This window comes from Ceratotherium simum, chromosome 13 (genome assembly GCF_057802395.1).
Source record: "Ceratotherium simum simum isolate JZ-2026a chromosome 13, ASM5780239v1, whole genome shotgun sequence".
Lineage (NCBI taxonomy): Eukaryota > Metazoa > Chordata > Mammalia > Perissodactyla > Rhinocerotidae > Ceratotherium > Ceratotherium simum.
Genome location: NC_141912.1, coordinates 10,405,403 through 10,420,811, shown reverse-complemented (window position 1 = coordinate 10,420,811; position 15,409 = coordinate 10,405,403). Strand labels below are relative to the sequence as shown.

The 15,409-nt window shown below is 42.3% G+C and overlaps 2 protein-coding genes across 5 annotated transcripts in view; both read right to left on the bottom strand.

Annotated features, from left to right (window-relative positions):
• LOC101405255 (N-acetyllactosaminide beta-1,6-N-acetylglucosaminyl-transferase) overlaps window positions 1–15,409 on the bottom strand; it is a 130,063-nt gene that overhangs the window by 51,523 nt on the left and 63,131 nt on the right. The gene's annotated exons all lie outside the window — the stretch shown is intronic.
• LOC106802114 (N-acetyllactosaminide beta-1,6-N-acetylglucosaminyl-transferase) lies at window positions 6,469–7,589 on the bottom strand. The gene has a single exon (XM_014788754.2). It carries the CDS (start codon window positions 7,393–7,395, stop codon window positions 6,469–6,471), a length of 927 nt encoding a protein of 308 aa, XP_014644240.2. The 5' UTR covers window positions 7,396–7,589.

Here is a 15,409-nt window from a genome sequence, read left to right as displayed (position 1 = left end):
AGGTGCTCAACAAATATTTATTGAATGAATATCCATTTTATAGATGAAGAATATAATAATAACAATAATAAAAACTAACATTTATTTGTTCTTTTTTTTCTGTTTTTTGTTTTTTGTTTTTGTGAGGAAGATTGGCCCGGCCCTAAGCTAACATCCATTGCCAATCTTCCTCTTTTTTGCTGAAGAAGACTGTGCCTTCTAACATCTGCGCCTGTTTTCCTCTATTTTAGATATGGGACACTGCCACAGCATGGCTTAATGAGCAGTGTGTATGTGCATGCCCGGATCCAAACCCGTGATCCCTGGGCCTCTGAAGTGGAGCGCGCGGACTTAAGCACTACACCACCAGGCCAGCCCCAAAACTAACATTTAAAATACGTGCTGGGCACTGGTCCAACTCATTTATGCCTCACATATTTGATATAAATAGTACTATTTTCCCCATTTTATAGATAGGGAAACTGAGGCTCCCAAATTTAGGTAACTTCCAAGGTCACACAGCTTGTAAACGGCAGAGCAGGGATTCAAATTCAGGCAGTCTGGCTCCAGGGTCCGTGCTTTCAATATCTATGCTGCACTGCTACTCCAAGTGCGAGCTTTATAAACATCGGGTCACATGGCTGGTGACGGAGGAGCTAGGATTCCAACTTGCTTCTCTCCAACTCTGGAATCCAAGCTCCCGGGAAAGCCAGGTTGACAGGGATAGGAGTGGGGGGAGCCAATGAGAGTGAGAACCCGGCCTGTAGGGCTGAGCGAACACAGGATGCTGTTGAATTCAGGGGCACACAAGGGTGAGAGCATGAGTTGAGCTCTGAGCGTGTGGAAGGATGCCCGCACACTCTCTCATTTACTGAGTTTCCTGCTTTTGGAGCAGGGCCCTTACTCAACCCCTCTGATCCCATCTTCCTACTTGTAAAATATGGATTTAAGTACAGACCAGACAAGATTCTTGTGAAGATTAAACTGAGATAATGCAGAGCTATAGGCAGCTGTTCCGTAAACAATAGTTCCCTCATCTTTCCTGAACCTTCTGCTCACATGAAAGAGCCAAAAATTCTGGGGAAATGGGCTAACTATCAAGATGATATAAGGAACAAGAGAGAAAATTCTCGGGTCCATTATATAATCATTCCACAAGTTTAATAAGACTTAGTATTAGCTACGTTTCATCTTCTGAAGACTTGCAGTTATTACAATAATTAAATGAAGAATTTGTAAAAGTAGATTTTCTTTAATCTAAGTGTATATCATAAGTCTTACTTGTCCTTTCCATAGATGTTTCTTTTTATTCTTATTTCTTGCTAGATATATACAATATTTGTCTTTGGACAAGTCACGTATTTTAATCTTAAATTTTCTCATCTGCAAAATGGGAACAATAGTCTTCCTCTTATAGAGTTCTTATAAGGACTAAAGGAGATAATGTATAAGAAATCCTTTTGCAAACTACTATCCAAATATAATAAAGAAACATTATTACACATGTTTTTATAAGGGAAAAGGGGTATGCTTATTGAGATCAGGCCACTTCCACAAAGGTAATTGCAATTGTGTTCTCCAAGTTAAAATTGCTCAAGTGCTGAAAGCTATACATCTCATGAAATCTTGCCCCTCTAAGAGCCCGTGGAGATGCTCACTAACAACTCTGTGCCTGCAGGACAGGGAACCATCCTGCAGCAGATGTGTGCTTTTGTGTGCCCAGCATCTTTCTAAGGAACCGTCCTCCACCATAGCCTGTCCCTCACCTCTAGCTCGAGGGTGGGAAAGTGACCTGAGAAAGGCTGGTGAGCATTCTTCATCGCTCTGATTTGTTTAGGGATTTGCAGGACAATCTGAGGACTCCCTGAGCTGTTGTGGGAACTATCAGGTGCAAGACTTTCTTTTCTCCCAGAGTGCCAGCTGTCAGAACCAAGTACCCAGAGCTATGTCTGGCCATCTCCAACACCATGTGGGGAGCACCTGCCTGAATGAGGCCAAGAGGGGGAGGCAGAGAGATAGGGTGACGGGTGACCAACTTGTCCCAGTTTCCCTGGGACTTTCCTGGTTTTAGCACTGAGAGTTTCATGCCCAGGAACCCCCCTCAGACCTGGGCAAACAGGGATAGTTGGTCACCTCGCAGAGATGACCTGGCAAGAAAGAGTCCTAAATATATTGTTTCTACCCTTGATCCAGCTTTATTTGGAGCCCCTCTGTAAGCATCTCAATTCTGTGACCCAGTAAGTTCTGGTGTCTGTTTTAGCAACTTTGAGCTGCGTTTCTGTCACTTGCAACTTAAAGGGTCATCACACTCTCCCAAAGAATGTGCACATATAAATAAAACTCAAAGTTAAAAAAGTAAAATAAATCGAAGTAGGAAACACGCTATTTTTAGAATCAAAAAATGAGGAAATGTGACCATGCGGTTACTTCTGAGGTTGAGATAAATGTATTTGACAAAAGCTCTCTGAAAAAAAAATGTATACAAAATGGAAAAAGGAAGAGAGGCAAATGAAAACATTCTTATGGAAAAAAAACATCATGGCATGAGAAAGGTCAGAGTAATGCATGAGCAAAAATTCAAAAGAATGGACTTATTCAGGGAGGGGGAAAAAGTGGCTGTAGCCAAAGGATGTAGCAGCTTTGCCTATTCATTCGCGATGACCTGCCCTGAAGTGAGACATGAAGACAGTGTAGTCATGGGAATGGACTTCGAGAAAACAAGACAGCAGCAGTTTCTGCAGATACTAAACAATTTCACAAGACTTAAAGCAAAAGTTTAAGTGGCCTCTGGCACTCTGCCCGGGGGCAGGTAGGCAAAAGAAAATGCTATAGGAATAACCAGAAAAGCTAGAGAAAATGGGCTTTTCTTAAGGTGACATATAGCAATGATTATAAAGATCTGAAAAGTCAGAAAATACAAGTGTCCACCAGAATTCAGGGGGAGCTATCCTATCAGAGCCTAATAGTCTGTAGTGTGAGTCTGAGAAATTTGTGCTCCTGGAGGGTTTCTTGTGAGTGTGTGGCTGGAAGGGAGAGGTCTAGACAATTCGTCTGTACATGAGCCACGCAGGATCGAATGACAGCCACTCTGCTTGGCCTCCTCTGAAGAGGGATATGATACTGAGGCCTGAAGGTACTCTCCAGCCCCTTCCATCACCATTTCTAATTCTAACGTAGTATGGAAACACCCTAAGGGTTGAAAACCTAGAGAGAAGTTATTTTCTCAATAGAAAGACAACATGAAAAAAATTAAAAAGCAGTGTGAAGAGATGTGATTTAGTGCTGCCTCTATGAACATCCTTTCTATTGAGTCTCACCAATTTTATTTTATTTTATTTATTTATTTTTTTGGCGAGGAAGAGTGGCCCTGAGCTAACATCTGTTGCCAGTCTTCCTCTTTTTGCTGAGGAAGATGGGCTGAGCTAACATCTGAGCTCCCATCTCTATTTTGTATATGGGACACTGCCGCAGCATGGATTGAGGAGCAGTGCCTTGGTCCAAGCCTGGGATTCGAATCTTCGAACCCCAGGCCACTAAAGCGGAACACGTGAACTTAACCATTACGCTACTGGGCTGGCCGGGGTCTCACCAATTTTAAACTATTTCCCCTTTGTCTTCTGATATCATCTAATTACAAGGTGCTAATTATTTTCTTGGTCGTGCTACTCTTGTGGGTAGCACGACCCACACCCCCCACCCAGGTTTGGGGGAACCTGAGACGTCTTTCTAACAGACACTTTAATTTAGGATGTTTAGGAGAAAGAGAGAAGGAATCTTTGAGGGAGGAAAGGAACAGCACTATCTGTAGTTGCACATTTGCAAAAAAGATGTTTAATCTGTATTTACCAAAGGACTTTCCCCCTTAAAACACGACATTGAAAATAGAGGGGTTGATATGGTTAAAGGCTGTCTGGTCATAAAGAACCAGATTCACACACCAAACCGTGAATCACAAAGAGTGCTCGGGCGTAAAATCACTGGAGTTACTGGAGAGTGTGACTGAATTTTGTATTGCCTTTGAAGATGGAGACAATCCAACATGGGGGCTAGTTTGATGGTTTATTTTCTTTAAATCACTGGTAATTCTGGAAGGCCCCACCTACAAGCAGGATATCCTGCTGCTTTCTCCGTGAACCAGGGTGCCATCCAGAGTCTTAGAAAGGAAGGAGACAAAGCCCCAGGAAATGTCATGTGATCCTGAAAAGCATCCCTTGCAGAATCAGACCTTCCAGACTGCTGACATGGGCAGTGCTCGCCTTCCTCTCTGGAGAGATGCTCTCTTTGCAGAGCTCTCACCTCCAACTTCCTGCAAGGGAAATGCAGTGCATTCGCAAAGGCTAAAGGGTAACTCAGAATCCAGACTCCCCAGCATTTCTGCCTTTCTACAAGTTCCTAAGAGCCACATGCTAGGTGTTTATGTGGTTCTGGGCATTGTGTCTTCTGCAAAGAAAGTGTATGTAGGAATGAAAGGAGTCTTGCTACCCGGGCCCTCATTTTGTAGCTGGGGAGATCTGAGGTTCCAAGAGGTTATGGGATTTACACGGGGTCATACAGTCGCTGTGAGAGGGTAGAAGCCAGCATGCCACACCGCATACCTATACCAGAGCATGAAGGGTTTTCTCTCTTGCACCTATCTAGGTATAATTCTTGCTCTCCCACCTAGTCTATTTAACTAGAGCTGGAAAGGAGAAGGGGGCTAAGAAAAGAAAAAGGAGGCTGAAAGATTCTTTTTCCTTGATTTTCTTAGATTGATTTGACATTGATAAGACTGACCATCCTTTGGTCGAAGTAATCACAGACACTTACTATTAACCAAAACCCATGTTTTCTTCTTTTAAAAAAGTGACAATTGGGGGCTGGCCCCATGGTGTTGTGGTTAAGTTCAGCACATTCCTCTTTGGTGGCCCAGGTTCGCAGGTTCGGGTCCTGGGCGCAGACCTACAACACTCGTCAGCCATGCTGTGGCAGCGACCCACATATAAAGTAGAGGAAGACTGGCACAGATGTTAACTCAGGGCTAATCTTCCTCAAGCAAAAGATGAGGAAGATTGGCAACAGATGTTAACTCAGGGCTAATTGTCCTCAGCAAAAAAACAGAAAATAAAAAGCAACAATTCAGGCTTTTGCCTGAAATGCCTTCATCTCACTGCAATATCTAAGGAACCACGTGACTAGTACCAAACTTTTATAAATCTTAAGGGAATAGTGAAAACAGAAAGGGAATAAGTATTTAAATATGAAAATCAGCCGCTAAGTATCTAATGCTTCCAAAGTATATGCCAATGATGGAAACATCGGATAAAAGGTGAAAAGATGGTGGCCATAGGGAGACGGAGGTCAGGAAAGAGAGAACGCACAGTCCAAGAGCAAGCCCTGTTCACCAGGCCAGTCAGCCTCGGACTCAGAGCCCAAACACGGTATTTTCCAGAGAATGCTGGTGTGTTTATCGTCCAGCAGGCCCTGTCCTGCAGCCTGAGAGCACCTACCAGTGTTTCCAACTTGGCAGTACCCCAACAACGAGAACAATGATTGCTTTTCTCTTGCTATAATAATGCTGTCGAGTTCATCAGAGATCCATTTTGCATTTTTCATTGAGTCCAAAGCATGTTTCCTTCAGAAGAAATCCTATCATGTTTTATACAGTTTTAAAAATAATTGATCTGGTCCATTAGTAAAGGTACAAATGTTTTGATGCAAAAGAAAGGAGCTTCTCCTAGAATCTCATTATTTACCTGAAGTAAAATACATAGCTTTTTAAAAAGCTCTATACCTATAATATGGTACATGCATGAGTCCAAGTACTTCTCAGCTCACTGGGTCACAGGGAGAGAGCTGTGGTGCCATAGTAAAGCCTCAGGCTTTGCCGTTCATTCATTCACTCACCTAATATATATTTCCTGAGCATTTACTATGTATTCTAAGCATTGAGGATACAGCAACTAACAAGACAGAAAATGACCCGACTTCATGGAACCAATGCAGAGGGGCCAAGAACAAACTCACACAAATAAATAAATATGAAAATTCCAGATGGTAATAAATTCTTTGAAGGAAAAACGAGGTGGGGGCTTAGCTCAGCTTCTCTGAGCTGGCAACAACTGGCTGATAAGAAGGAGCCTGTGAAGGTCTAGGGGGAGGCAGGAGTCGAGCCAAGGCAAAGGCCCTGGGGTTAGAGCAACTTTGACCAATTTGGGGAGAAGAAAGAACACCACTGGGGATTGAGAACAATAACATCTATTGCGGTAAAGATTTAATAAGATGATGAATGCAAAAGAACATGAGGAACTGCAAAGCAATACCACTGAAAGGTATTATTTGGCCAAGCTAGAATATTGTATTATCACATAAAGAACATCATTCTGCGTTTAGAAAGGATTAGGGTAAGAAGTGTATATTTCAGTCTTCATCTTCTACTTCTAATAAAAAGGTGCAGGCTCTTGAAAAGCCCTTCCCAGTATGGCACATCGCCATCACGGGAAATATGGAATCTCACATACCTGGAATCCTATTGAGCGTCACCCAAAAATGTTCATCAGGACTGAAGGTGTCTTTGGACCACTGGAGCAAATCAACAGCCCGTGGGTCATGGAGAACAAAGTTGGAAAACTCTCTTGATAGAGCAACATAGGCAGAGCCAAAGTAAATGGTGAGGTTATGGGGAGGAGGCGGTTTCAAGGCTGTGGTTCTTATCATGTAGGAAAGCTCTTTGCCCAGGTGCTCTCGGTGGACATATTTAGTCCGTCCAATGGCATGAGCTGGGGGCAGCACCCCTGGGGTGATGTTTTTCCCTTTAAATCCTTTCAGATACTGAACTATTTCCTTGTTGGTTTTCAGGGGGAAATCTTGCCCACAGGTGTTGATGGCGTACTTCCACGGAACCTCTGAGGCCGCAAGATCTTTGATGCAGTTCAGGTCAGCCTGGAGCCTGGAAATCCCACCGTAGACAACTGGCTCCATCCTGGAAGCCAGGAAAGCATTGGAGAAGCAGCTCAGGAGTTGTTGCACCGCATCTTTAAATTCAACTGTCGCTTTTTCATCCACATGAACACAGTAGACATTCTGAGGCATGTAAATAGCTCTGAAGAGCCTTGCAAAGGTATCAAAATCATGATGGATGACCATCGTATAGGCCAGAGGAAATTCAGCTTCTTCTTTAGATAAAGGGGCCGTGATATAGTGGCTTTTGATCAGGTATTCCTTGCAAGAAGACTTCTCATATATCGTTAGTTTGTTTCTCCACAGGAAAGGTGTTTTCCCCTTGATAAAGGATGTGCAAACTTGATTCAGCATCAAAGTGTCCGAGTTATTTAGCCTCTGGAAGCTTTGCTCCCCCCCAAAACTGAACACATAGAACACGATAAAAATGATTACACAAGAAACAGAAACTATAAAGAGGTAACGCATCGATGAAGGCATGCCTCAAAGAGGAGCGAGATTTCAAAGACGGTCAAAATCTGTAAGTCCTTTCTCAAACTTACTTTGTTCTCTGGGTTCTTATTTTGGTACATACTCCAGTAATTTCTACCCTGAAGGTGACGCTGTGAATTTATTCAGTTTCATCCCGGGAGTCCAGCTGCTGGCTCTCTCCCCATGCTGATATTAGCAACGGATCCCGCCTCTTCTCTGCCTCTCTCAAACCGCCTTTGTCTAAACCCCAGCAGCAGGTTGCTTAAGCCCAGCCTTTTTCCCTCCCTCTGCCTCCCCACTTGCATCTGCTAGCTGATTCACTAAAACTCCCATAACTCCTCTTCCCCTGCAGATTGAGTTTCTCAGATCTCTTTTCCTTCATTTCCCATGTTTTGTTTCCTCCCTCTTGTTATTGCCATTCAGGGAATTAGCACAGTGAGAGCCAAGGTTGAAATGATGTGTTCTGGCAGGCGCGTCGTTTCCTGCTAGTCACCCGACAGGCTGCGGCTCTCACCCCACTCTTGTTGCTCATGGCAATGATCCACAACCTGATCCCTAGACTCTTCCAGTACAATCCACAGGATACGGCGTAGCCTCCATTCTCAAATATGCTGCTGTAATGAAGAAATAACTGAAACGACAAGATCTAAAATAAAAGAAAACCTCACCCATCCTGGCTACTTTGTGATGCTTTCCGGCCCTGCCCTATCCTTGTTTAGAAAATAATACTTGTTTTAGAAACTAAAACAAGAGCTTGCAGGAGTTCCAGTCCTAGGGGATCCAAAACTGTGGGGCTCCTCATCCTGGGACTTGGAGATTAGGGGACAGCCCCTCTCCTCCCACTTCCAGCATCCACTGTGGTGCTTGTCATAGAATGTTGGGGTCAAATGAACAAGTCCTGAGCTATGTCCCCCGATTTAGACGAGACCTTAAAACTTCACTGGAAAGAACGCAAATCCTGGCCACAAATGATGTTCAGATTAGGGGACATAGGGGGTTTAACCACCGAGAGAACATCATCTAATACTCAGAGAAGTGCTTTATACCTGCCCCATTAAGCTTATCGAACACCTAGGAAATGAATATTGTTTTTCTCTACTTGTAAATAGTAGTGTTTTAGCTAAGGAGTATCAAGCACTTTTACTTAGAAGATTCTCATCTTCAACCTTTCACTTTTCCATCAGCTATTTTTTAATATAGATTAATGTATTTTTTAAAAAATGACTTCTAAAACCCCAATGCAACTACTGCATGCCTTCCCATTTCCCCTCACCATTTACCTGCACTTAACACCTCAGAGCTTCCACCCTATCGCATTAACTCACAATGGAGACTGAGCCCTGCCTCACCCCATGAAGAAATAGCGTCCTTTCCCGTGCTTTCTCTCCGTCCTTTTGAAAAGTCTCTATCTTGCTATTGAGGGAATTAGTAAGATAATATGCTGACTCCTTGTGTTCAGCATAGGTAGGAAAACCAATGCTAAGCCCCCACGATTCAAGGCACCTGAACTCCAACTGAATGACACCCCACTTCCTGAAAACCCTGTAGTTCTTCATTCTTCTAGCTTTCATTGCTCTCATTTTTCATTCTTCCAGCTTGTACATTATTTTTCTCTCTCCCTTACTAAACTCTCCTAAGACCCATCACAAACAAACTCTATACAGAACCCACCTTTGGATTTTTGGGCCAAGTGGAAAGAGAAAATGTAGCCATTATATGGACAAAGCAGATCAATCTTAGTGTTTCTATGGAGTAGAGTGAAGAGAATGACCTAAAGTTCACGATCATGGAAAACTCAATCCCAAGCTTCTTTTTTCCAAATAATACCTTTAAATATTAGGTTATTGTATATTCTACTGCAAAACAACAGAGAGTAATTTCAGTATCTAGTTCGGCAAATCCTTCTAGCTTAGAATGAATATTAAAATATCTGCAGTTTGACAAAGTGTTCAGTGTACAGATACATAACTTAATTAGGCCAACAGAGTCTGTTTACATTATTTTTCCAACTGGCCAACAACACAGGGGTTCAGACTTACACAGGCTTAGGGGACAGACATTAATAATGTTGCTATATTAAGAAATACAGATACTAGCCAAATTAGGAACTTTCATAATACTTCTGTGTTCAACTCATTACTTCAAATGGCATTGTTTGTGTGATGAAAATATAGCTGTTTTTCCTCTCTGCGTTTTTGGCTGTCCTTGGCTATTAAAAAGTCCCTACAGGAGAACTTCTTAAAAACCTCTTGTTGCAATAGAAGAATGATGTTACCTGTCACCTTTTCTTCCTACTAGGCCATACAACCTGCTTATCCAGAACAGACACCGTGCGTTATTTTGCTACTGAGACTGAGCAGTTCAGCCCTCGCTACCTGCCTTTGAGTGCAGGCAAGGACAAAGTCAACACTCGGAGGCCTAGCAACCGCACCTTGTCACTCACTTTGGAAGCAATTATTCACGAACTAGCCGATTAACCAGGCTAGACCTGTTTACCCTTCCCTGAGGCCACCTTAAAAGCTTGCTCTTTATTCCATTCAGAAGTTTTTATTTTTGGTACATTATTTAAGAACTTTTCCAATTATGAAGCTGTCTAGAACACAGCTCCAAAATGAAGAGGGTATCCTTCATTTGAAATGATGGAAGACTCAGAATCTCAATGAAATAAAAAAACAATCAAAGAGGGAAAAGAATGTCCTCCAACAGCTCAGCAGCTGTGGGCTTTGCTGTGTGAAGGGGCCAGGTGGCACTTGCCTGATGCTCTAGGACTAGAGGAGAAGGAGTTGAAGGGAGCTGCTCAACAGAGCCTGCTGCCTGCCAGGCTAAGTCAAACGGGGAGGGAGGTGGCAGCTGTTGCTCTGCTGAAAAACTTGGACTTCATCTTATTGCCAAAGGAGCATCACCAAAGACCTAAGGTGGAGGAGCTCGCCCAGGCAATGCACGCCGACAGGAGGAGAGGAACAAGAACAAAATAAATCACGGTGAGAAAGGACACAGCCCGCAAATGCATAATGCACACATTAATAATAATAATAATATTAAATGCAAATAAAGCCTCTTAAACTATGAGGTAAAGGCGCTAGCTGCGTCTTAATTAACAATATTTCCTAGAAACAATTCCAAGGCTCTAACGAGACTTCAGTCCTGTAGAGATTCACAGAACATCAGGTGCTACATTGTTTGTTTTTTCTTAAAGAAAGAAATAAAGATAGGGGAAGGATTTAAAGTCCTGGGGTCACTAAGGAATTAATGGACTTGGAATTAGTGGAAAATCTAGATTTACTTTTCCATTCCCCCAGTGTTGTAATGTAGAAAAATGTACATTACCTTATTTATACTATTTACCTGTTTATATGTTTTGAATGAATGAATGAATGAATGAATGGAGACCACATCCTCCATGGTTCCAGATGCCCATGGGTAAATGCGCTCTTAACTAGAACTGGGAACAGAGCAATTAGTATCTTCTATGTTGACAAACAAAAACTCTGACCAGGGGCTGGCCCGGTGGCGTAGTAGTTAAGTGTGCGTGCTCCGCTGCAGCAACCCGGGGTTCGCAGGTTCGGATCCCAGACGCAGACCTACACACCTCTTGTCAAGCCATGCTGTGGAGGCGTTCCATATAAAGTAGAGGAAGATGGACACGGATGTTAGCCCAGGGCCAATCTTCCTCAGCAAAAAGAGGAGGATTGACATCGGATGTTACCTCAGGGCTGATTTTCCTCAGAAAAAAAAAACAAACTCTGACTAGACTGACTGACCAGATTAAATGACACTAAAACAACCCACAACTTTTAATCAAATTTCTGGGAGAAAGCACGCAAGATGTGTTTTCTCTCATGTGTCAAGGAAAGGTCGCCCATTAACTCCCACACTATTACTAACAGGGCATGGTGCAAAAATCAGGAGACTTGGGTTCTAATCACTTTCTACCTTTATATGATTTATATCATTATATCTGAATCATATATGAACCACATATGGTTATATGATCTTAGGCCCTCACCCGCTTCATCTTTTAAAAGGATGTCCTCCATGGTCCTTTCCAGCTACAATGAGCTATAATTCAGTGTGTGTAAAGGAATCCACTAAGCAGCAGTGATGGAATCCAGTGGGTATGAGCAATGGCCGCTGTCCTATAGGAGATTATATCTTCATTAGGATTCAAAATATGGACAGCTGAAAATATAACCAACCCAACAGGGAAGGCTGCGGATCATTTCCAAACAAGGGAATCTCCACTAAATGTTATGGGAGCTCCGAGTTTTCCTGCGGCTGAGATGGTTAGAAAGGGCTTCCGATGGTTAGATTCAGACACTCAGAGCATGGAGAAGGCTTTCCAGTTGGAGAAATTACAAGAGCGAGCAATAACACAAAAACAGTAAGCCCAATGTGGAGAAATTTCCTGGGGAGAGTTGTGAATCTAGAACTTCTCTGGTGTGGCAGCCAATAAAAACTTTCACATCACTAAACCACGACCTTAAAGGGTTAGAAGGTGAATGCCAGGGAGCAGGGGCTTTGGCCTCCTGTTCTCATTATAATCCAGCAACTCGACCAGGGCCTGACACATACTGCGTTCAGTGTTTTTTCCATAGATCCAGAACGATCTGGGCATCTGAAAAATATAATTTTTAGCTCACTGCTTGCCCACAGTTTTAGTTTATAGATTAAAACAGCATAGGCTAGGAGAGCCCTCCGTGATTTTTTCTTTTAAGGCAATTTCTAGTAATCCAGAGGCGTGATTTTTTTTTTTAATTCTTTTTTTTTTTTTTTTTGTGAGGAGGACTAGCCCTGAGCTAACATCCGATGCCAATCCTCCCCTTTTTTCTTGAGGAAGAGTGGCACTGAGCTAACATTTGTGCCCATCTTCCTCTACTTTATATGGGACACCGCCACAGCATGGCTTACCAAGCGGTGTATCGGTGCACGCCCGGGATCCGAACCTGCGAACCCGGAGCACACGCACTTAACCGCTTGCCCCACCGGGCCGGCCCCCCAGAGGTGTGATTTTACTGTACCAATCACACCAGTTGGTACTTCCTCTCTTCTCTTTCAGTGTGCGCCTACACACAGGCCTAACGATAAACGTACCCCATCAACATTCAACTCTGTTCACGGTTCCCCATGCATCTTTCCTTTGTTTAATTGCATGTACTAATGTGAACTTCATTATACTTTCATAATTGTTCTGAGACTTGTTTTTCCATTCTCAATTAACTGCTATCCTTTAGCTGGGAAAGAAATTGAGGGGACACATGTTTGAGCAGAAACACTAGATTTATAACGTTAAATACTAACAAAGAGCGCTGAAAGGACTGGCACGGATCAAGTGTGTTGAAGCAGCATTTAGAGGCTAGGTTATATTGCAGAAAAGGTTAGGTAAACAAGGTGAGATTGTATCAGTTCTTGGGCTCGTGGATGGCCGTTCTCTGGAACGTCATTGTTGTGTGGTTTGCTTTGTTATTGAAGCAAGTTGAATGACTTAGGGATTCGTTCTTAATTACAAAATATAGGGATTTGTTTTTTCTTCTTGAATTAAGAGTAATTAACAGGAAAGTAGAGAATGGTGACAATGCAATTCACTTTGGACAGCCAATTAAACAATTCTATTCTGGGTGGCCGGATGATTTGTAAATGGAATGTGGTATTCTTTCTTTTTTTTTTTTTTTTAAATCATGATGATCACAATGCTAAAGAGAAGAAGAAAGAAGATGTTTCTAAAGCACTTCAACTAAAACAACAATTCTGCCGTAACTGAGGAATCTTCCAGTGGGGTTCACTGGGGAAAATGTACCTTCTCCTGGGAATCAATCATTTTACTTTCTACACCATTCATCTAATTAGCAACAGAAGAAGTTGTTGTCTAGATCACGGAACTCAAAGCATTATTTCCAACTCTCATTTCAGAGCGGGGAAGAAGTTTAACACACAGAATTTTAAAGGCCTAGGGGGCAGGTCCAGAAGGTGGTCCTGCTAGACCATATCATCATAGCATGAGCTGAAGCGATCTGCATCTGATTTTGATGTAGCAAAGGTATCATGGAAACAATTCCTGGATACTGAAGGATGCTAAGCAAATACTTGCAAAAGACAGCATACACAGATTCAGATAGGCAAATGTCAGAGCATGCGCAGATAGGCGGCAATCTTCTGGTGGCATGAACATAGCAAGTAAAAATGTGAAGAGTCTGAAATCTAGGGGCTTAGAAAGTGAAAAATAAATGGTCCCAAATAAGTCACAGCCAATTCACTTTTCAAGATGAAACTTACCACTGAATTTACATGTGGAAGTTAATTGCTTAACCCTGGAAGAATAACTGACACTATTGTTTTACCAAAACATTTGTTTCTAAAAGTATTCAGCCAGACTAGGTATATATATGGCTTGGGGATAAGGACAGTTCAGATTAAAAGTTTATAACCTTCTGTTTAACATCTTATCACTGGAAGGGTTGTTAAAACACAAATTGCAGGGCCCCCACTCCAAGAGGTCAGTAAGTTCCAGGTGGAACTTAATAATTTGCATTTCTAACAAGGTCTTGTGACCAAAGTTTGAAAACCAATAGACCAGAGACCAAAATTCTTGTTTTTTCTCAATGACCCCCTGATCTATTTTCCTTTGACCAAGTGATATACTGTAAAACAAAACAAAACAAAACAAAACAACCAGTGTCTCAGGATAAGCAATACTATACAATTTGGAAATACTAAATAAATATGAACTAAAATGGTGGATGTTCACTCTGATCCCTTGAGTAAAATTTACTATGGAAAGCTAATCAGTGCTCCTAGGAAGAAGGGAAGAAAATGGATATACAGAAAGGTGCTAGTGCTATTACTTGAATGAGGCAAATGCTTGCAAGACTCCTAGTTGCAAGTCTCTCCAGCCCCAAACACAATCTCCAATTTACTGTACACAGCGAGCACACTCAGTCTTTCACAAAACATGGAACAGGATTATTTACCGACAATCACTGCTATTTTGAGCATCTAGTGTGCTATAAACTGAATTAGAGGAGGGTGTGGGAGAAGGATAAATAAATAAATAAATAAATAAATGAGAAAAAGGCGGAAAATACCAGGTATTGATGTAGCTGTGGAGCCCCTGGGCTGCTCGAGCACTGCGGGTGGACGTGTGCATTGGTACCACTCTGGAAAACTGGCGATGTCTACTGAAGTCGAGCACAGGCATATCCTATGACCAGCAATTCCTGTCCCAGGTATTCACTCAACAGATATACGTACGTGTTTATCGAAAGACATAGAGCTCCATATTCACTGCAGCCATATTAATAACAGACCAAAATGCCCACCAACAGTTATTATGTAGCAGGGTTTCTCAATCTTGGCACTATTGGCATTTTGGGCTGAATGCTTTGTTGTAGGGGCTTTCCTGTGCATTGTAGGATGTTTATCTGCATGCCTGGTCTCTCCACACTAAATGCCGGTAGTACCCCTTGCCCCCCCCCAACCAAAAATACCTCTAGATATTGCCAAATGTTCCCTAGTGAGCAAAATCGTCCCTCCCCACTTTACACACCTCTTTCTCTCTATACAGCAATGAAATGAATAAATACAGCTGCCTACTACAGAAAAAGGTGAATCTCACAAACATAACATTGAGCAAAAAAAGTCAGACAGAAAAAGAGTACATAATGTACATTTCCATTTATATAAAGGACAAAAACAGGTAAAAGTAACCACTGCTGTTAGACACCAGGGTAGTGACTAGGGTGCTGGTCATGTTCTGTGTCTTGATGCTGGTTACATGGGTGTGTTCAGTTTTTAAAACTGTATCGAGTGATCACTAATGATATGTGCACTTTTCTATATTATACGATACTTCACCAAAAATGAATGAATGAATGAATACAATGAGTCATGGTCCTTCTCCCAGAAATACTCTTCCAGGGAACTCTTCAAGGTGAGTAGGGATCAGGAGTCCTTCTTGAATAACTAATATTTATGGGTATCACTTATGATCAAATACTCTGCAGTGCCCCATACCAGAGCCCACATCACT

Bases quoted from the DNA above. Each gene is read 5' to 3' on its own strand.
- LOC106802114 (XM_014788754.2), bottom strand. From the start codon at position 7,395: ATGCCTTCATCGATGCGTTACCTCTTTATAGTTTCTGTTTCTTGTGTA.